The following is a 24,064-nucleotide window of genomic DNA, read 5'->3' on the forward strand; positions in this document are numbered from 1 at the left end:
GTAATGTTTGTTGGTAATCTGACATTAGTACAATTGAATCACAAGTAACTTCATCTCTTCTATTTCCAGTTGCTTTCTGGGCTGTTCCGGGTTTTGACTTACCGCCGCTCCTGTATAGGAAACGGGTGGGTTTAGGCCCAGTGGCAGCCCGGTGGCTGACTTGCTGTGCATTGCAGTCGCAGACACGATCTGCGCACTCGACATATTCGACATGGTTTGCAACGCCTTCTCCTTGGCCGCATGGTCCTGACAAACCAAACGAACCAATTTTATTTACAGTTCACTTGCTATTTATTGTGATTTCTTTCCATTATTTCGATCGACTGTCTGAATGGAGGGGAGCTATGTTATTTAACAAATGCATTCTTAGCTGACCTGATTCTTTAACACTAACATTGAGATCAAATAACCTTTAAAATATTTTATGGAATTTTTGGTATAGAAGAAAAAAAGATGATTGATCAAAATCTCCCCACCGAAAGAAAACCATTCATATTAACATAAACCATAAAAATCTGATGTTTGCTTTCCAATATCCGCTAAGTGTGTCAAGTTAAGTTTAACGGAGGCGTTTTAAACAAAACTTTTAATAACACCGATAATTCATAGAAACTGTCCATTAGCAATAAATCATCGACGAAAGCGGGAGATCTAGCGATTTTTTCATAAACAAAAGCGATTCGTGTTCCTTTTGTAATTCGTCAAAAAATGTTGTTTAATGCTTGTTACGACTTCCCAGTAAAACCACTCTATGCAATCACGCCGAATGGAACAACTGGAAAATTTTAAATAAACAATTTTTATTGCAACTAATTTAATTTCGTTTCCGATTTATTTTATGGTTCCTCGGTGACGTATAGATGGCGCTATTAAGTCGAATAATAAAGCTGTACAGTTTGTGTGATAAAAGCGTAATGGTTTTTATTTAATTCAATAGCTTTTAGTGCTGGCAATAAACTCGAAAAATAATGAACTTATAGTTTTAGTGACATTGGAGTCATTCTGGTTTTCGACTGTGTGTATTAATTTTGTATATTCTGTTTCTATCATTTTTTCACTGTCATTTTTATGGTGGTTTCTACAAATAATTATCAAGAATTAATTCACTTTAGCACTATTCAAAGCAGAAGTGACGGCAGCCAATGTAATATCGATTGTAATAGATGATAGTTAGGAGACACAATGCTTGGTGAATACAACGAATGTGGTAGTGTCTGACTTTGAACTAATTGAAAAAATTAAAAATGTGCTGCATTATGCAAAAAATGGGCCAGTGCTATCACACTGTTCGACCTTTATTTTCTTCCTTTCTGTTTGAGCCGCTCTAGTTAAATTATATTTATTATTGTATCAAAATCACACATTACAAATTATGATATATTACGCATTTTATCTATTTTTCATCACCAGTTATGATATGCGATACAAGAACCCTTTAATTTTTATTGTTTAAGCAGCTTCAACTCGTATGGTACTTAATATATGGATTATATAGCGCAATTAATAATAATAGGCAACAGTGGATAAAAAAACGGTTTCATTTATATTATAATAGGATTGGAATTGCAATATTGTCTCTACAGTGGATGCAAGAAATATCCTAGCAAAACAGTGACAACTTCTTTCTATTAAAGCAGTTTTCAATTTTTTAGGTTTTCCTAATTCATATTTTAAACCTTACATGTTTCATATCTTCATGAATATATGTTATGTAATACGGCCCAAACTATTCGGCCATCTGTATTTTAACTACCTGAATGGTGAGTGAGTGAGACGAGTTGGTCTGTTTTTACCTTCAGTGTCATTTTGCATCGCCTCTCCTTTCCGTTAAATAAAATAATATTTCCAAGTAAATTAATAGTTTTTGTTTTCTAAACCCTTTCACATATTATAACTGTCGCAGTCGGTAGGATTCAGGGGAGCTCATAACGCAGTTCTTTTTTGATTTCATTCATTTAGCCGAAATTAAATTAATGATAAAGAAAAGAAGACAGGTTAACGTTGCATTGGCAATCGTTTCGCAGTTACTCGAACAGTTAGGTTTCTTAACTGGAATTCGGACAAAAGTATCGCAGCTGAAGCTGTAAGGTCACAAAAGGAGGATTGAAGATGCTCAACGACCGCTAGCCACGAACTATTCCAATTATTCGAAACGTTTGTTGATGTATTTAACAAGTCAATTGAAAAGTCCTTGGCCTACCATAGTAAAACATATTTTTTTGGCAAAAATTATTCCATGCACATCTCAAAATACAGACGCCATAACCTTGGCAGCCGACTGTTGCGTTTGATCATCATTTGGAGCGGGTTCATCGTGTGCACTCCACTCGGATGGCTGTCGATTGGACTTCGAAGTGAAATGATGGAGCCATGTTCCATCCATTGTCACATATCGACGCAAAAACTCGGGTTTATTACGCTTGATCATCTTCAAACACTGCTCCGAATCATCAACACAATCATTGCACAGAGCTTTCTCATATCCAAATATTCGTGAATGATATTATGTACATATATATTATGGTGATATCTTTAGAGTGTCTGCTAGGTCATTCAATTTCAATTTACGGTCATTCAAAAGCATTTTGTGGGTTTTTTAAATTGTCTATCTTCGGTGCTCATTTCATCACGTCTAAACTTAGCATACCAATCCTTGATGGTTGATTTTCCTGGGGCAGTGTCCGGAAACTCGGCATCAAGCCAAGTTTTTGCTTCAACTTTATTTTTTCCCTTCAAAAAGCAATATTTTATTAACACGCGAAATTCCTTTTTATCCGGGGACTTTTTAATTGACCTGTTATGTCGCTTCAGGTGCAAAATGGCTTGAAAGTATTTTATGATGCCTAACTGATCAGTCAATTATCCAAGTTAACATTGCTGCATAACTAAAAAGAGAAAATAGTAATACACCGATTATTTGTAAAAAATAAAATAATAACTGGAGAGTTTTATGCTTCGCTATTGCACAAGTTTCATCTGAAAAGTACAGAAAAAGTTTTCATTTGGAAAAGAAAAAAGTCAAAAAAAAACAATGTTGGATTTATTCTAGGCACCTGTGCAATTTCAATCACCTAAATCATAAAAAGATAAAATTCGAATTGTAATACCTAACTTTCCTAATAATTTTCCTCTAAAATCTTTTTGAACAGACATCGTAGCTCACTATAACGACTCCGTAATAATACTAATCTACTTGTAATCAGCGTGTTGCAATCAGTGCAGTTAGTATATTACTCTATCTAATTCCGAGTTACAAAACGCTCTACTCAATTTCTGAAGCTTAAATGATGAAGATCATTCAAAATATGAAAGAATACCTAATAAATATTCCCGCTTACTGTAACTATATTTAAACGAATCTAATAGCATTCGTCTTAAATTGCCATGTTGATGATTTGTTGAAAAGTTAATGAAGCTTGCAGAAGACCCGTTATATTTTACTGATTTGTAACTAATTAGTAACATTAAATGGGTAAATTTACAGATAATATTAAATGTATTATTGTATTAAAAAATTGTTAATTAGAAGGTTGAACTATGAACTATAGTTCGTTTCAGTTATCGAAAATATCATTTTATTCGCGTCTTCATTTCATTCACCTCAAAGTTCAGACGTTGAGAATTAATCTGAAATGCGAATGAAATGAATTGAAAACGTTGTTGGTAAGTTTCGCTCTTTGACAATAGAGTTGTGATTTTTTTTATAAAAAATGCTGTTGAAAGTTGATGTATCACAATGTTTGATTCGCTGGTTAGCAGAAGAACAATATTATTTTAATTAAAACAACACACTTCTCCCACGATAATTTACTAATCAGTAAAGTAAAGCACCAATTGTTGTAACAAGCACACTATTTGCCATACTTAGCTTCCTCTGACTTTTGGTTCTTGATTGATTTTTTTATATTTTCGATTATTTTCGTCGAAAATATTCAGGATACTCAGTTTAGAAGAATTATATTGAATAGTAACATTTATTTTAAGTCATAAAATCGTGTTTTTTTTATCGAATGACAAAACATATTGAACAACCTGATATATTGATTATATATAAAAAACTATAGTTATGAAGTTATTAAATTAAATTCTATTTAATCTCCATTAGTGCAACTATATTCAGAGTAAATCTAATCTTATTAATTTTGCATGAGTATTTCTAATGCTCACCGAAGGAGCTAATGGAGCTTAACGAAGAGGAACCGTTATGTTATTTCTGTAATGTTAATAGCGCTAAAAATCCGTAATCAATGTATTCGTTTTTTTATTTAGAAAGCATTCTAGTTTAGTAACCAGTAGCAACTACTGCCCAAACAGATATTATACAATTCACTCGGTGAAATGATTCAGCAAAAAGCCGATTTTTATCCGCGTCAACGTAATTAGCCTATCTACGCGCCTACAGGACAGCTAATCACGCAGCGGGAAGAAAACCAGATCAAGTGGCCGTTATTAGTTCTAATCTGCAAATTCAATAACAAATCATTACACGCTCTGGTTGTTTCCTATTCTCGGGCTTGTTTGTTCAATGACATTTAACAGTCGAAAAGAATCCGTCGGTGATTTTTTTTCGGTTTGTTGCTTGCGCCGATCAACGCCACGTTGGCAATTATTCACACGTATCCAAGAGAAAATATAATTATCGGCCAATTTCATAGTCGTTTAGGCCGGTCTAAATTTCTCCATTAGATACAACTTGTTTCTAGCGGAAGTCCCGCATTGTACCACCTGATGCATAATATTTCTTAATAAAAGTGTCGTTTTATTAATCAGTGTTTAAACATCTAACATAAACATATTTGTGACCAAAGGAACTTTGTCTAAAATGTGAAATGGAGTTTCGTACCCTCGATAACAATATACTAATAGCATATTTTCTTGATGAAGTTATTACTGCTTCTGTAATGATTCATATGTATTAATATATTTATAGGCAATGAATTAATTTTAAAGGATTTACAAGACGTGCGGTTACGGTGCATTAAATCGCATCGGGTACATTTGTAACTAACTTCATCATTGGCAGGCTTCACATTTCAGTATGTGTAATTTCGTCGAAGTGTGAACAAAAAATGTTTTCAGCGCGTTAAAAATGTCTGAATGTTTACCGCGTAAATCGCATTTACGAGAAGTCTTACTTATTTTACTTCAATTTCAAGAAAAAGGAGGTGAAAAAAGGTGAACAAAAAAACATGTGAATACTGGTTTCGACGTTTTAAAAGTGACGATTTTGATATCGAATAAAAAGAGCGTTCTAGACAGCCAAACAAGAGAAGAATATGCAGAATTGTTGGTAGTTTTACAAGAAACCAATTTCACTCATTTGAAGAACATGCGATTGATCTAAAAGCTTGGATATTTTTCGCTGTATGAATTTAAGTCAAAAGACATTTGACAGGCTTTTGGTCATGTGCGAAATGCTGCTTTGACGGCAGTATCGGAAATGTTTCTTGTCGGTATATTTTCAAAATTTTTAAAAGATACGACTTTTATTAATAAATTAAATATAACTAAGGATTTTTTAAGGGAATAGTCTTAAGAACGTTTTTTTCATGTTAACCGATAAAAAATTGGACAGCTGAATGTAAACGTCCCTCGAAAGTGACTAATGCAACTACAGGAGAAAATTACTGCAAACTCCTTTATTAGCTAGATTTCAAAATTCGCGAAAAGAGGCCTTATTTGGTGAAGAAAAAATCATCCTTCACACAATGCATCTGCACGCAAGGTAAGCCTACCTATTGCCTTAGTAGTACACGTGAATTTCTGATTTGTTAGGTTTTTCTTTATAATAAGAAAAGTATCAACGAATTTTATACGAATGGAAGAGAACTTTAGCCTCTAATCATTCAGCTATTGTGTTAATCCTAAGTGAAAATATAATAAAAATGCCACTGTGTACCACCCTTACTCATAAAACCATTGGCTGAAAAAGTTTTAAAATAATAGACTAGAGGAAGAAGTTGAAGGTTATTCAAAGAGCAGCATACCAAAATACCAAAGTGATCACACACATATGATAGCTAAAGGTTATTATAAATTATTGAATCAGCAGATATTCGAGAACCAGTTAAAGAAAAAAGAAAAGCCAGAGGAAGGTGGCAACAAACTAGGGTTCCTACAAATAAGACAACACTTAATAATAAATCTTAAAGGCTTAAACGAGAAATCCAAAAGCTAAGGAAGATTCAATAAACACCCATACTCAAAAACTATGAGCACATGAAGAGGTCGACATTCACTTTGGAGAGCAATCAAGAAGACTAATAGGCATATAATATATACCAACTATACGAAGCAACAATGGACGATGGGTCCGAGACAATAAACTCTTTGCTGAACATCAAGCTGAAGTCTATACTACCAATCGAGAACAGACGAACCATATCATAATTAGTAGTGATATCTTAAACAAATTATCACACTAGTAACCCCAAGAGAACTAACCAATGAGATAACAATAAACTTGAATCCAATAAGAAAACAAAGCAATCTAATACCGGACTATCAGTTTGGATTCCCACAAAAACATTTAACAATCGAGCAGGCCCACTGAATAACGGATATCACTGAATGTTCTTTGGAAGAAAAACAAGTATGCTTTCCAGTTTTCCTAGGCGTAGAAGAAGGCTTCGATAAAGTTTGGCACCACTGCTTGATATATAAATTAAACAAAATGCTGCCAAAACAATATATTTTTTTATTAATTACATCTTACATTCGATATGCTTAGTACAATCTTAATTCACAAATTAACTACCGTTCTGTTGTTCTTGCATTAATATACGAGAGAGGCGTCGACGGGATTAATACATCAATATGTATTCCCCAAATTAGAATATAACTGATTTACTTAAGCTAAAGTTAAATATACACTTATAGAGTAAACTAGTTCGTTTCGTTTGGTTCGCTATAATATTCTGATTTCTTGCGTGTTGTCCAGTAGATGTATTGCTTCAACGTTGCTGTGATTTAGCAACCTTGTTTTATGTTTTAGAACGAAAACTTGGATCATTTCGTATATCCATTTGATTCCGAGATCATGGTGTAGCTCTTCATTGGTTACGTAGCGATAAGCACTGGTAATTAATCGTAGAAATTTGTTTTGGATGCGTTGGATTACTACTTGGTTTGATGTTTTAGTGCAACCCCATAGGTCCAAATAGGCTTTATGATTGACTAATAAACCAATCTCTTTAACTTTAGATCAAGGTGAGAGTATCTTCCGACTAACCAGTACAATTGCTGAGTCTTTGAGTATAATGTGCTCTGTTTTTTGTCTAACATGATGTTTCCGGTTTAATCTACCATCGAGATATATTCCGAGGTATTTATTTAGCTGATTCTACTTAGGAATCGAGCATCTGTCAAGTGATATAATTAAGTTTTTGTCAATTCGCCGCAACGCAAAATTAACATGGACAGATTTGGAGCTGTTAAGCTGTATTTTCCAATCTCTAGTCTATTTGTAGAACTTGTTGACAGCTACTTGTATTTGTTCTATAGCCTTAGATAGAGATACATCTTTTGCCATTATAATTGTGTCGTCAGCAAATGTTCCAAGTATTTTTTCTTTTGTTGTTGGGATATCAGCAGTATAGAGCAGATATAGAAATGGTCCCTAGCTACTATTCTGTGGAACTTCAGCCTTCCATTTTTTCAATTCAATTTCGAAAAGATATGACTCCAGCAGTAAATAGTAATTCCGCGGCAGCAATATGCTTATTTTGTAGATTAATACTAAATGCCATGCCATACCCGGTCAAAAGCTTGTGAGACATCTAGAAATATTACAGGGCAGTACTTATTTTCTTCGAATGCCTTTTCAACAACGCTGTTACTCTGTGCACTTGATCAATTGTCGAATGGCGATTCCGAAATCCAAACTGGAAATCTGGTATTTCTATAAATGGTTAAGCATCTTCTCAAATAATTTTTATATCGCAGGTAGCAGCGAAATAGGCCTGTAAGATCCAACTTGTTCTGCCGGTTTGTCAGATTTTTATAATTAGCAACAAACAACCTTAAGACATTCCGGGACATGCTTCAGTCTCACACTGCACTGAATATATATGTCAACATGATTACTGCTTTCCGTGGCAGCATTTTTAATAACCCAGGTGAAATATCATCAATTTCAGAGGCCTTTTTAGTATTGAGGTTCTTGCCAATTTCGGTGGCAACTTCCATTGGAGAAATCAGATTTACAGCTACATCGAGCTGATAAACAGGATTTATATCTATTGTAGATTGCATATCATTCGGTTGAAATACGTTAGCTAAATATTTTGCGAATACTTCAGTTTTTTCATCGTTGCGTTGTACCCATTCATTTTGATCATTTTTAATAGGCGATACTTTAATAATTGGTCTTCTAAATCTCCGATTTACCAAAGCAATATGTAGAGATATTAACATCGTACATCTCCAACAGACTCTTCAGAATTAAACAAGAAAAGGAATATTCTGACCAAGATTTGCATCTTAATATGGAAATTCCTGTAGTCAAGGAAGAAGTTAAAAGTTTTGTTAGGAAACACAAAGTCAGTCTACCACGCCATGAAAATCCAGATGCACTTCAGCTAGTGTATGGACACTCCATTCGCAAACTGAAAAGGATTAAACCCTGCGATTCACTTGTGTGATAGTGCGTGATTGAAGGGTTGTAAGATGTGAGAACGGAACTATAGATTGTCGCTGGATAGACTATATGTAAATTGCAATAATAATTGTTAATAGTAAATTACTGGTTGGTTTAGACTACTTTTAATAATAAATAAATTAAAAATATATATATTTAAGTATTTTTACTTAATTATGTGATTTGATTTAAGATTTGTTTTAAGACAATGATAAATATTATCGATATAGAAGCATTAAACTCTCTTATTTTCGGTTATCATAATACATTTTTAGTTTTTCTTTAACCCATAAAAAGGTAAATTTCAATAACATTCATCAAGTCGATGACATATCGAGACAGAAAATATTTCGAAAGTTGAAATTTAAGCGCACGCAAGGGAAACTAGAAACTTTCGTTCTGGCGAAGTTTTCCGGTTAAAATTCGAAAAGGAACCGCGGCACGATCGCAGCGGGACCGGGAGAAGGGGTGAGTTTGTATGAACTGTACTTACGACTTTCAGTTTGGCCTGGATCTCTCTGAGTTTCCGCCTGGCGAGCACTTGGATGTGCGAGCTGACTTGCTTTCGCGTCCTCGTTTTGCCCGTTCTCAATTTGATATATCGGGCTATGAGTTCATTCCGACCTGGAAAAATAAATAATTTTCAGTATTATACGGCGTTCGCACCTGTTTAATAAAAATTATCCGCCTGTTGTGGAAATTCGACCACAATTTATTAAGTTAAGACAATAGAGTAAAGGCAATAAAACTTGTTTTCAGAGTTTTTTCAATATAGGATCAGAAATGTAACCTTTTTCAAATGGCATTTAATTAAATCTAATTTCCATTAAGTTTTAATTTAATTAGAAAAATTAAAATTACTACACCGCTGAACATTATAACAAAGTATCACAGAACTTCAAAGCTTATAAGTATAAGTATACATGGTCTTTCTTTACTTTTATGCTATAAACATAAATATGATTATTTTAATTGTTTAATTATTACATTGTTACTAGTCGTTTTCGACTAACCTACAATTTTTTTAATGATAACTTAAATCTAGGAATATACATAGGGGGACCCATCGGCCCTATGTCAGTCTCTGGTGAAATAATGTTTATACGTGTCACTGCTGTATTTTTTATTATATGCACATCACTACACAACACTACACAAGATCAGATGGTTTGCTTTTTTTGAGTCTGTGTCCTGCTCTAGTGGTATCCAAAAGTTGCAATACTTCAATATTCTCATAAGAATGGAGTCTTTCCTCATGTCACCTTGCAATTCTCTTGATTTTTTGACTGACTACGTGTATCTAAAGGTCTCGATGTAGGTTCTGAAAAATTTGTATTTTGTTTATGGTACTCTTTGCAGCACATGTCCATAATTGAACTCCGTATGTCCATATAGGTTTCAGTATTTGTTTATATAATAGCAATTTATAATGTAATGATAATTGTGATTTTCTTCCAAATAGCCAATACATTTTTCTATATTTCTATTCCAGTTCTTTTCTTTTCTTTTTTATATCTTCCTTCCTGCGAAGTTTTGCATCAATATTCATTCCAAGATACTTAGCGTTGTTGCTATATGAAATGATTGTACTATTTAATGTTATTGGTGCTTGTACGGTCTGATTGTAGGTGAGCTGCTCATGCACATATTTACTTTCGTTAATTTTTATTTTCCAAGCTTGTGTCCAATTTTTATATTGTCTCTCCATTTGTGGTATATCGCAAGTGTAGAGTAGATAAAGCATTGGCCCCAATAGACTTTCTTGTAGTACCTGCTTTAGCTTTATTTATTGTAGAGTAAGCTTCTTCTTGTTTAACTCTAAACATTCTGGCTGCAATGTACGATTTTAGTAGTTCGGTGTATTGTTTTGGTAACATTTTCTGTAATTTATGATCAAGGCCTTCAATCCAAACATTATCGAAGGCTTATGCTACATCTAAGAATATAGCTATGATCGATTTTATTCTTTTCAGTAGGAGTTTTTCAAAAACCTTAGATATTACTGGCAGAAGTGATATAGGTCTATAGGCTTTAATTTCGTTTGATGATAAATATGAAATAATAAATTAAGTAATACATGTTTGCATATAAAAACAGATAATATATGAATAAAACAATTTTGAAATTGATATTTAACTTTATAACAATAACCAATAATTAGATAATTTATTTTTTACAATTAGGATTGTATATTAAAGTATGTACAATCATTCAATTATACATTCTTACTATATAGACCTTTACAGACCTAATAAAGCAAATAACCAAAATAATTGATACAAAGTTCAAACAATTAAATGTCTATTAGTCACATATCTTATAACATTAATCGTTAAACACTTTAATATTTATCAACACTTTAAAATGTTTTCAATTCAAATTTACTATTAATATTCATAATTTTCCCCATTTATCCTATGTGTTACATCTATGAAAATTAGGTAGTTGGTTTCATTTTAACTGTTACATATTATCATTACTTTATTTATATATTCATATAGTATACCTTTTATCCATATTTCTCACCGAAAATATATATTGCAGAACAATAAATGTACCAAGTTGATTAAAACAATAATTTCTTTATATAAATGTTTAAATAAAATTGCATTATTCCTTGCTTATTTATTCCGTCTTCGATCTCATCCTTGCACTTATCGTTTATCTACTGCTTCCTATTTTGTCTTATGTCCCAGGTGGGAATTAAGAAGTCAACAACAAATGAGGAATTAAAATTCTATGAAGCTATTTTATATTTGTTAATATTCCTTGCAACATTTATTTGAACTTTCGATGCACAAATTAACGTATTTATTGCCTGCAATATTCGGTTGGTGCTTCAATGAATCAAAAGTTAATAGCACTAAAATGTACAAAAAATTATTAATAACCTTTAGAATTACCATTAGTACAATGATACACTATGTTTCTGTCAGTTCTTATCTATCAAATCTAATTTCGAAATTTTAAATATCTTGTTAAAAAAGAGGACAAATTCTTCTTATTCTGGATTTTTGTCAATCTATGTTGGGGTGACATTTTTGTATATGTCGCGTTTTTCTTAAACTGTTGTATATATTTTTGGATAAAGCGGATATGTTAATTTGTCCTCTCTATAAAAAATGTAAAATATAATTTTATAGAGTTCCAACAATTAACACAAAATTTTAAATAAAATTGCTTAAAATTAAATAACTTCATTTGATAATGTTTTAACACACTCATTTTACCTTTTAATCTCGAATCAAATGTAAAATTTCAATTCAGATTTCCGATACAAAATTATATTACACGCCGTACAGCGCTGTCAGATTTTGACTTTAGAAAAGTACGCGTCCGTGGTTGATTTACGTACAACAAAAACAACGAATAATCTATTGTATAAGAGTAGGAGCTGGCAGCGCGTCGGTCAGAGCCTAGAATATTTGTTTATGTATTTTGTCACCAATCTGACGGCTTGGCTCTTTGATTTAGGCCTATTTCGTTTTATTGGAATTTATTTATTTGTAGCGCATATTAGTTAAAAAACTTAGGACTAAACTTCCAGATTTCCCCCGTTTTCCTCAAAAAGGGAGGCAAAATTTTTACTAAGCCGATTAATATATAGAAGAGAATATTTATTTTATTTTGGTTATTAACTTTTTATTTATTTATTTTATTTTAATTATTATTATTTTGGTTAATTTCTTGCTAAAATTGTCAAGAAAGCATCTAAACGCCGACTCTAAAAAGTTCTAGGTGGTGTTCAACCAAAAGCAATCAAATATTAAAATTTCGATCGATGGATGCACTCATATTTTGAGAATTTGGAAAAAGATATATTTCTGTCTACCGCTGTAGAAAAAGTACAAGTAGCAGTTAACAATATCTACAAATGGATTAGAAACTGGAAAATACAACAGAAATGACAAAAATCTAATTATATCACTTAGAGGATGCCCGATTCCTCAAGCATAATCAGCTAAATACCTCGAAATACATCTCGATGGTAGGTTAAATAGGAAACATCGACAAATGAGACAAAAAGCTGAGCAGATTATAGTCAAGCAACTGTACTGGTTGGTCGAAAGATACTCTTAACTTGACTTAAAATCAAAGAGATTGGTTTATCACTCAAACGTAAACTTGGACCTGTGAGGGTCCAAGTTTACGTTTGAGAGTGAGGGTGAGGGTTGCACTAAAGCATCAAATTAATTAGTAATCCAACGCATCCAAAACAAAGTTCAAACAAAGATTAATTATCATTGTTTTTCGCTACGTAATCAACGAAGAGCTGCACGGTCACAAGTGAACCAAGACTTCGCTTCAAAACAAGAAATAAGGTTGCTAAATCACAGCAACGCGGAAGCAATACATCTACTGGACAACACGCAGGAAATCAGAAGATTGAGTCGAACCAAATCACACGAACTTGTTTGGTGTATAAGTGTATTGTTAACATTAACTTAAGTAGATTAGTTTTATTTTAATTTGGGAAATATATACTGATGTATTAATCCCGTACTCCCCTTGTTTGTGTATTAATGCAAGTGCAACACAATAGCAGTAATACATTAATTTGTAAATTAAGATTGTACTAAGCATATCTAATGTAAGATGTAATTAATTAAAAAAAATGAGAATAATTGTATACTTAATACGTGCTGTGTGTCCGACTGGTATAGAATGCTACAATTAAATAATGCAATTAAAATGAATAGTTTTATTATATTCTATTCCATATCTAATATGCAAACATTCGCAGAAATTCGCAACTGGTCGTCGTCATTAACCGCAGAGAGAACGTTTAGCACTAGCTGATTTAAATTTGACCGTGCGAAAGGATAAAATCGGCGCCATCGTCATCGTTCCGAATATAAAACGTTTTATTATTCGGACGCGGGCGCGTTTTACTGCGAGCCCGATGGCCACTCGTAACGTTGGTAAGGGGCAGTTTAAATTATTGTCGGACAATCTCGGCGAATATGTTTGGAGGGAACCGCCCGGAGAGCACCAAAACGTAATTAATGCCGAGACTTTGCCATTAGACCTCGATCCTCTATATCTTGTTTCCTTATTGTTTCACGATTTAGCAGCTGGCGCGCGTTTCGATCGCCTTTCGAATTTTACTTTCCGTTGTTTTGATGACGGTTAAGGCTAAACTTGCTAATGTATGTTATTCTCTTTTCATTTGATACACATACGTTTTTTATTAATATATTATTACTAGCTTTTACCGACTAACTTACAATTTATCTCTACAGTGACTTAAAACTGGGTACTAAAAATAAAATAAACGTTAGAACCACTTCGGCATTTTTACCATTTAATACACTTCCCTAAACAACCTCACAAGATTACGTGGAGTGGTTCTATTGAGTGCTGCATCCTAGTTCAGTGTTATCCAAGACTTGCAGCACTTTGGTGTTAACATGAGATTGTTTGTTGTCTTCTCTCATGTCTTGTTGCGAATTCTCAATTTACTACTGGTGAAACTACTTTCAACTACTATTCACCTGTATGGTATGGAGCTTAAAGTTCGATAATCGATAATGTAGTATATTTATTTGAACTACTCCAGATGTCATTTTTCAATTTTGCCTTCAATTTATAACCGGAAGAATGAAAGAGAAACAAGAATAGGACAGCTTTGGTGCAAGTATGTCAGTTGTTTCATTCTATATTATTGCTGCCTAGTGCAATAAACCAAAATATTCAAATTCCTTAAATTATTACTTTTAGTGTTTTTTAATATATTTGTATGAACTAGGCTAGAAAATCACATTGGCCTTTAATTATATAAGCCTAATAAAATAAAATTCAATAGCACTTTTCAGTGTTTTTACCATTTGGTACACTTTACTACAGAATTACACTTGTCCTCTTAAGTCTGCGACTAGTTCAGTGTTATCCAAGAGTTGCTGCACTTCTCTCATGTCTGATTGCGAATCTTACTTAATTCAACTGCATGTATGGAGCTTAAAGTTCGATAATACATGATGTAGTATACTTATTTGAAGTTAAACTTCAAACTTTCCATCAAGTAAAACTATCAAGTCTGCGCCTCGTTCAGTGTTATCTAAGTGTCTATGGAAGTTGGAATCCGAAGGTTTTGGTGTAAGTAATTATTCCTATATTATCTGAGTGGAACCACAATACTAGGACTTTATTCTGAAATACTTTTATTATAATGATAGTACTTCTCGCAAAACATCTCCTTATCTGAATTCATAGATTCGTGTAGGTTTTAGTATTTGCTTGTACAGCAGCAACTTATTGTCTACGGATAAGTTAGATAATACATTTATTTGTATCTTAATTCAAGTTTTTTTTATATGCTCCCTTCTACGAAGTTCTGAATCAATATTCATCCAAAGGTATTTAGCGTTGTTACTGGTATATATATTGGTATATGAACGGTTTCAATACTCAATATGTACTGATTTTATTGTAAAATAACAATCAATAAAATATAAAATGGAACATAGTTACACGTAAAAAATAAAATCATAAAGATATGCAACTATAAAACAGAATAAACTAACGGTCCTCCTATTGCTGCAATAGTTCCGGGTTCGAATCCTGTTGGGGCATGGTCGTAAATGTCTGTTTGTGATTATCCTTAGACGAGAGTGCAAAATACAACAAGGAAAATGATCCCAGTCACGCCAGTAACCAGGCTGTCTCTGGGATGATATCTAAGTTGATCACTCGCCAGTCGGTAGGCTTATGCCGAGGACCGTGGCTCGGAGTCCACGTTAAATTGTAGGTTCAGTCCAGACAAACCCTCGTTCGTAAAAATTCTTCTATAAAAAATAGTAACATATTCCTTCTAGAGTTCATGTTTTTTTTATTATAGGAAACACCAATTGTTCAAAGTGATATAATCAGCTCGTCAATGAGTAATTGGAAATTTTAGGACTATAATAATACTCATCAAAACAAGAATTTACTTTTGATTGATTATTCTTTCTATTAAAAATCATCGGTTTTGTGGCACATGACATTCATTTGCATTATTTGAAAATTATCAAAATAAATTGCTAGAATCTTTGTTCAAATGCCCGTTCCTTTTTAATCGCCTTTATTGTTATATTCCCTCGTGATAATGCAACAAGTAAAATGGATATTGTAATAACTAATTAAATTAAAAACGATCTCTTTATCGCTACTGTTAATTCGAATACCTGATAATTGTTTTTCGTCGTTAGTCGACTAAAGGTAGAAGTACTTTTGAAGTATCATTTATGTTGAGCGGGAACGTACCATCAATTTGTTTACACTTAATATGAACGTGTATACTAGCACTGTGCTCTACTTTTATCCATGTCAATGAGAAATTCAACTGCCCCAACATTGATGTGGTGAAGAAGTCTTCGTTCATGACTCTGGGTAAGTTTTTAATGGCCTGGTTAAAGATATTCATTTCCAAAGCTTTATGGAGAACACTTTTTCTGAAGTACAACGGTGCTTTAATAGCACTATTCAATAGTTTGTTATGAAATCACTGAATTATGTCCAGATAGTTAGTCCCATTGTTAATTTTATTTACAATGACTTTATACTTGCTTCATAGTGTTCTTTACTTATAGCCATTATGACATTATGGTTAATAAATGTAGCTATTATTCTATGTTGCAAATCAGGGGCAGGCATAGTCCCACCATAACTCTTTCTTTATGGCACTCCCGCTTTTATTTCCTTCAATTCCCAATAGGATTCTCATACTTGAATAATCTGATTGCATTAAAAAACTTTTGCTTTGTCAAACGTGTTAGAAGAGGAAACAATTAATTTTATTTATTACTCTTAGTAGTTCCACAATCTGCCCAGAAGGCAATAAGTATATGTTATGTTTATATTATATATACATGGCATGTAAAAATCACTTCATTAAGTAATTGCCTGTATAAAACACTATTTTAATTAATTAGTCTTATTCTAAAGCCTATTATGAAGTCTATATATGTCCAATAATCAGATCGGATCACTTCGCATCTTTAGCTGATTAGCGAGTACATTTGGATGCACTGACACTCTTTCGAAGTACTTCACACAAACATGTTGAATTACACTCGTTATTAGTTCTAGAGGAATATCGCGTTGTATCACTTCATTTGAAACTTAGTAAGGAGTATCGACCATGGCACGCAACACTTTATTTTGGAATCGTTGTTTGATGGATATATTAGGCTTGCTACCGGTTCCCCATAGTTGGATTCCACATGACCAAATAGGCTTAAGTATAGATTTATACAATAATATATTGTTATATAATGATAACTTGGATTTGCGCCCGATAAGCCAATACATTTGGTAGAATTTAAGTCCAAGTTGTTTCCGTTTAGCGAGTATATGCTTCTCCCAGGTTAGGCGTCGATCTAGGTATATACCAAGATATTTAGCATCCTCTGCTTGCGGTAGTTGACAATTATTGATATAGACTGCTGGGCAAGTTCTTCTACGGAGCGCAAAAGTTACGTGACTGGATTTTGTTTCGTTGGCTTTTATATGCCATCTTTATAGCCACATCTGTATTTGATTTATGTGTGTTTGTAAGTTAATTGATGTTATGGCTGGATCTTCACGAGAGGCTAATACTACCCTGTCGTTTGCGTATGTTGCCACAGAGGTTGCATCCAGTACATTACCTTGCGAAACTGCGAATATATTGCTTGTGAGTCGGTATGTTCATCGCCTTGTTTTACAGTAAAATCACGATCTGTGAGGTTTTTATAACTCATAATCCGGATGAAGGAGGAGTTTTTTTTAATTTAACCTGCAATCCCGTATGCCATATTTTATCAATGGCCTGAGATACGTCTAGAAATGCAGCTGAACAATATCTTTTGGCGTTTAAGTCCATATTTATTTTATTAACAACTCTATGCAGTTGTTCTATTCTTCCATACATATTGCGAAACCCAAATTAGTATTCTAGAATGATCTTTCTTTTTTCTATTAAAAAATTGAGCCTCTTTATGTACAGTTTCTCAAAAACTTTTGAGATAATCAGTAATAAACTTATAGGCCGGTAGGATGTAACATCTTCTGATGTTTTCCCTGGTTCGAGAATCATTATTATTTGAGCTACTTTCCTAATAATTGATTATTAGAGATCATATCCAGGAGCTACTTTTACAATTAATCTCTCTGATTATTATTTGTTGAGTTTCTTTGACGATGATATTTTTATGTAGTAAATCCATTTGAAATGGTGAATTTTGGAAGCTAGTATTTTATTTTCGTCATCTTGACAAGACATTTTTTAAATACTTTGAGAAAATGTCGGCATTAACAATTAATTTAAATGCAAAAATATGCTAATGCATCTTGCAACCATAGTTATTTTCAATGTAATTCTAAAACTACCTAAACACTATTACCTAATTATAGTGACTAAAGTAGTTAATGAATACTGGTGATTACCTCAAATTTTATCGCCTGTTTCAGAAAAATCTATATCGAGAAATAAGACACGTTTTCACTTAATTTCATAAACAAGACAGGAGGAAAAGGTCGATAGCCAAAAATAAATCGGCCTAGACCGAGGGATCGTATTTTAATTGAACCTCTGTTTTATCAGCAACAGAAGCAATTCGAAGCAATTAAATATAATTTAACGATGGCGTGTGTAAATCGTATTGAATTTTGCAAAAGGAGAAATCTGTTGTTGCGCAATTTATATTCGGTTAAATTTAAATCTCCCCTCTTCTCGCTCTTTTCCCGACCCTCTCGCGGCATCTCGCCTCATCTATCTTTGTCTTTCTCTCCGACGATACGCGTGTGTTCATTTTCAGAATAAAAACACAAATCGGCTTGTGGATTTATGGGCTTTTTACGGATATTTAACTATGGAAAGAGTAAATATAGACGATTTAGACAAAACATGGACAGAACAGAGTGTGATAGTTTTCGTTGCCTGTTTAATATATTTAATATAACAGGTGCTTGTATGTGTATTTTAATCAACGGTATCCATTACCAACGTAAAGAAACTGTTACATAATCTAAACTACCTGTTAAATTCGATACTTTTATCTTCGATTTCTTTACCCAAAATTACAGTTTTCCATTATTCATTATTGAGTTATTCAGTGTATACAGACTCTAATGATGGAACACTTAAAATTGCATTTTCGACATTAAATACTTTTGTTCTTCGATTTGAAAAAATCTGCTGCCGAAGTTTATCGAACATTTTAAAAAACTTATGGTGATCTGTCATATCTTAATTGTTGGTTTTGGCTTTGACCAAAAAAGGTTGAAGACAACTGGACTATTAAACCGAAAATCTGGCTCAAACTCTCAAAGAACTAAACTCAACTTAACGGCTAAAACAGCTTAGCCGTTGATGGATGAACTGTTCATATGCGATGGAAAATATTTAAAATGAGGTGCAAAACATAAGAGTTTTCTGTAGCGTGTTGCGAGTGGCGATGAAAAGTCGCTACTACTACGACAATCCCAAGTGTAAAAAGTCATGGGTTAATCCAGAAGTACATCTGATGGGATCAGCCTGCAAAGCCTAGCGTATTACGTTCTGTTGAAATTTAATGAAACTGATACTGCAGATGTCTACCGACCCATAAGATACCGATACCAGAAGATATCCGGTCTAACCCAGCATGACTGGTCATTCTCCTTGTAGTATTTTACAGTCTTGACTTTTGGACAATCACAAGTATAAATTTACGACCATGACCCAAGAGGGCTCGAACCCGCGACGATCGTAACAGTAGGAGGACCGTCCTGTCGCCTTGGCCATTGTGCTAACCAAGCCGGCCCTAGGTAAACACCGCCATTTTCTATGCCTAGAATTATCGTTGATTTTTTTATAAATAATAAATAACGAAAAGATAAAATCTTATTGAAAATCTACTGTCCAATCATATTGTGCGTGTTTAATCAAATTTACTTAGAAGTATGACTTCTACTAGATTTAAAGTCTCTTTCATTGCGTAAACCGACCAATATACCTAAATGCAAAATAATGAAAAACGTAAACTTCTCGATAAATACATGAACACCATTAACTATTAATTGAAAACATTTTCTTTACAGTAATTTTAATGGCATTTAACTGAATTTAGATTAAAAATCTTTGCAGACATTCATTCCCAAGAGTTAATCAGTGGTAACTTCCTCAGTATGCGCGGCTATGCAGTTGCCTCGGGCGCATATCATCATACATCCGTGGACTATTTCAGCACAACGTTAATTGGCTTAAAAATTATCCAGGAAATCTTCGCTATCTTGAAAATGACGTATATTAAAACTACAGCCGTTTATCAAACGATGAAAGATGTTAAAAGGTTCATACATCTGGGCAACGCTCTATGTGTCGTGGAAACATTTGCATTTTAATGTGTAAAAAAATGTCTTCGAATATATTACTGTTAATGCCTGGACACAATATATGTTTCCATTCAGTATATTGCCTTTAATATTCATTAATTTATAAACTACCAATAAAGTGGATCAAGGACGACATATTGTGTACTGATTCAGACAAACAAAGAACTATATTTTATTAGGTTCTGCAATAATTTCATGGTATTGGCACTCAAGTATAAACTTCTATGGTGATATAAATAATTAGATTATCAATCAAACTAAACATTACCATTCTATTTATTGCTTGTGTTTCTAAAACAAATTGATTAAGTACCTGAAATTATCAGTTTAATAACATTTACTATCACAAAGTAAAATGTTTAGCCATGAGATGTTCTGAAATTTCGTTATCACAAGTGAATCGTGTGGATTTTGTATTAAAAAACATCTAACAGTTCAAAATATCTATCAAATAGTTTAAAATATCCTAAAAATCGAAAACATATTTTATTTTATGTGGTATGCATAGTTAGAAAGTAATGTATTAGGTTGGGAAAAAGGTAATAAAAGATATAAGCTGAATTAATTAATTATGAAAGATCGATTTTGACAAATTATATTTATTCTATTTCGATTTTTTAATTTCTCCTAATAAAGTTTTTAAAAAATTATAAAAAAGCGTTAAAACTTATTTGTACTCTTTATATTGTATTCCTTTAAATTGTACTATTTAGATTTTTGTTTCATATAACAAAGTTTTTCATAATATGGACGTATACTGGGACATGCATACGGACTGTTATAATTATAGTTATTAATTATCGGTATGTACGCGTTCTCTTGAAATGGCTTAATAATTTGTGAAATCAAGATATATTTTTAAAATAATTCAATAAGAAATTAATTTAAATTGCTTTCCAACAAACCAATACGAACGCTAGGACATATATACTATTATAGTTTAACGATTTAATTATTTTTATCGACAATTACGATTTTTAATTCACAATGAACGTTTCATTCGCCACGAACAACAGCAACGTATTAGAACAACACGGATACATTCATCGTTTAATGTTTATAAAATTAATGTTTGTTGTACTCGCGAAACAATATTTATACGGTATTTCCGATCCTAGTTTACATAAACTGAACGTAAACTAACAGTAAACATTGAGCAAACAATTTTTGCACATGTTCCAAGCTAACTGTACACGCCCATCCATTTTTCCATCGAAATCGAACAATCGTATCAATATCGTCCATTATAATGCCCGACCAATTTTTTTAAATTCATTTCGATTGGTTTTTAATCATCTCCGCGTGAATTCCTTTCGAAACAAAAACGCCGAAAAATTTGCTGAAATATATAAAATTCTAATTCATCCAAATATTTATTGCCGAAATAATCAAGTAGTAGTGCTGATTGTTTTATCATTCGTATTTCTCAATTAATTCCGTTTTATCTATGGTTTACAATGAAGTTCGTAAATGAATTGAATGCATATTATTATTTATTTATTTTAGATTAAGGCGGATTAATAATGTATTTGCTTTAACACTTATGGTCAAAATTCTTTTCATATGTATTAGTTCTGTCTAAGGCTGTACAAAAAGTATAAATAGCGGTCAACAAGATCTACAAATGGACTAGAGACTGAAAAATAAAATCAAAATCAGCCAAATACCTCGTTAGTAGGAAGATACTCAACTTGACCTAAAATTGGTTGATTTGTCGGTCAATCATAAAGCCAATTTGGGCCTATGAGGTGGAAATATGGGGTTGCACTAAAGAGCGCAACGAACAAAGAGCAACTTGTAACCAACGAAGAGCTGCACGATGACCTCAAAATCAAAAGGATACACGAAGTGTGATCCAAGATTTCACCTTAAACAGTTATTGGACAACACGCAGGAAATCAGAAGATCGAAGCCAATCAAGCCACACGAACTTGTTTAGTGTATAAGTGTATCCTTAACTTTAGTTTAAGTGATTAATTTTATTGTAATTTGGGAAGTACATACTGATACAAGTATTAATGCAAGTACAATAGAACCGTAGTAATAAATTAATTTGTAAATTATTATTGTACTAAGCATATCTACGGTGAAATGTAATAAAAAATACTTATTAGTCCCTCTTCTCATTCAAGTCCCTCCCTATTCATCTAATTTACACAATAGTAAAATAATTTTAAGATATTGTTCAATATGTTGTCAGTGATGACATATTTATATTATTTTCGGATCATCCCTCCTGTTCGAAACTTTATTATTTTTGAAACAATGTATGATAATCAATTTCGTTTCTTGACTAAATACTATTTCCTGAAAAATCAGAAATGGCATTGAGATCAAAAATCGGCTTGATAAGCATTATGGAAATTCTATACTACGAAAAAAAGATTATTAATTGGTATTATTAAATTTAAAGGTGTTTGTACAAAATCCGATGATGCTAAACACCTTGATCATCCAAAATTGGCGTGGCAGTAAAACATCAAAAATCCACAAAATAATTCTGGAAAACCCTGTTTCTTGTGTAAAAAAATGGTTACTCTAGTTATAAAGGTACCATCATTAATTTCCTAAGGTAAATATTACTGCGATAATTTTCGTCATATTTTGTTAGATATGTGCGATTTTAAAGATATCTATTAGGAAAAAAACGACATAGGCTTTTCTTTAGCCTCATATAATATAGAATGTTATGTCTATTTGTCGCAAATAAAGTGAAGTTAGTGAATTATGATTATATAATTACTTATAATGTGGCTATATAAATAAATGTTTATACTGAACCACTAGTTCTGAAGCTCGTAGTGCTTCAGAATAGTTAACAATGTTCGTTCATTCACTTATCATTCACTGGATATTCCTCATTGCATATCATTATCGCAATTTGGTGTTCATCTGTTGTCTAAGAAGAATAAAATCCCATTCAATAAGATAAATTTATAATATATATATATATATATATATATATATATATATATATATATATATATATATTTTAATTTTCTCCCTTTACCAACTATGGGTTTATCTGGACTGGGCCTAAAGTTTAACGTGGGCTCCGAACCACGGTCCTCAGCATTAAGCCTACCGACTGGCGATTGACCAACTTTAGAAATCATCCCAGAAGACATCCGGTCTTACCCAGCCTGGTTACTGCCGTGACTGCGATCATTTTCCTTGTCGGATTTTACACTCTTGCCTAGAACATTCACAAATTTTAAACACTCACAAACATAAATTTACGACTATGCGGCTATCGCAACAGTAGGAGGACCGTCCCATCGCCTTTACCACTGCGCCACCAAGCCGGCTCCTACTTTTATTGTTCCTTCGTTTTAATATTGGAACAAAAACATACTCAGATTTATCAACGATATCTAGACGTTGATGCTATCTTAAGTAATTAATGTTGTAAAAGTCAAAGAAGATGTAATCGTCATTATTTCAAGAGCATGAGCTGTTATCCTAAATAATTTGAGCATTGAATCTTAAGAACTATTACATAAACTAAACCATTAGTCATTGATTTATTTTCCAATTCTGCCAATAAAATCAGCACTTCTACTGTTTTAAAATACAAATTAACTTAATATTAGCCAATTTGTATAGTCATTGAGATTATATAATTACACTGTTTTACTTATTATTCAATGAGTTAAACTTTCACCGAGTGATGACAAACACATTGATGTTTTAGTAGTTTTTCTCATATATTTCACAGAACTGTATGACTTAAATGTATTTATTTTAATGTATTGAATCTAATCTACTAAATCAGTAGCTGTTGTCGATCTTAGTGGTTTTTTGGAATCTATTCATATCCTCCTCGTCTTGTCTGATCAATGTTTCCTTCGAAGCTGTCTTTATCCAATTTGGTTAAATGACTATTTCTGATTTATCATTAAATTTTTGTTATTAGAAAGATACTGCAATCTCAGGTAATGATTGAAAGTGTCAACATTTCATATAGAAAACATATAAATATATACAACTAACCCAAATATGATTAATTGTAGAAGCATTTCAGGTACATATTTTAGATATAAAAAGTAGTATCACTAGCTTATTCAGTAAAAAATTATTGTTATTATT

The 24,064-nt window shown here is 32.6% G+C and overlaps 1 protein-coding gene and 1 long non-coding RNA gene across 6 annotated transcripts in view; both read right to left on the minus strand.

Annotated features, from left to right (window-relative positions):
• scalloped (TEA domain transcription factor 1 homolog scalloped) overlaps window positions 1-24,064 on the minus strand; it is a 249,560-nt gene that overhangs the window by 6,272 nt on the left and 219,224 nt on the right. For 4 of the 5 annotated variants that reach the window (XM_076394556.1, XM_076394563.1, XM_076394571.1 and 1 more), the window contains 2 exons: window positions 9,132-9,262; window positions 103-246 (listed from right to left, as the gene is read on the minus strand). In XM_076394556.1, the coding sequence (XP_076250671.1) occupies window positions 103-246; window positions 9,132-9,262 (275 nt within the window). The remainder of the gene's footprint in view (window positions 1-102; window positions 247-9,131; window positions 9,263-24,064) is intronic. The other variant, XM_076394577.1, reaches the window with a different exon arrangement.
• Window positions 17,566-22,452, minus strand: LOC143190385 (uncharacterized). Its single transcript, XR_013004228.1, has 2 exons — window positions 22,277-22,452; window positions 17,566-22,092 (listed from the first exon to the last, which is right to left on the minus strand). It is a non-coding gene; the product is annotated as an uncharacterized LOC143190385 (long non-coding RNA).

Source organism: Rhynchophorus ferrugineus, unplaced genomic scaffold, assembly GCF_030347505.1.
Source record: "Rhynchophorus ferrugineus isolate W39M unplaced genomic scaffold, kcgeb_rfMv2 rfM1, whole genome shotgun sequence".
Classification (NCBI taxonomy): Eukaryota; Metazoa; Arthropoda; class Insecta; order Coleoptera; family Curculionidae; genus Rhynchophorus; species Rhynchophorus ferrugineus.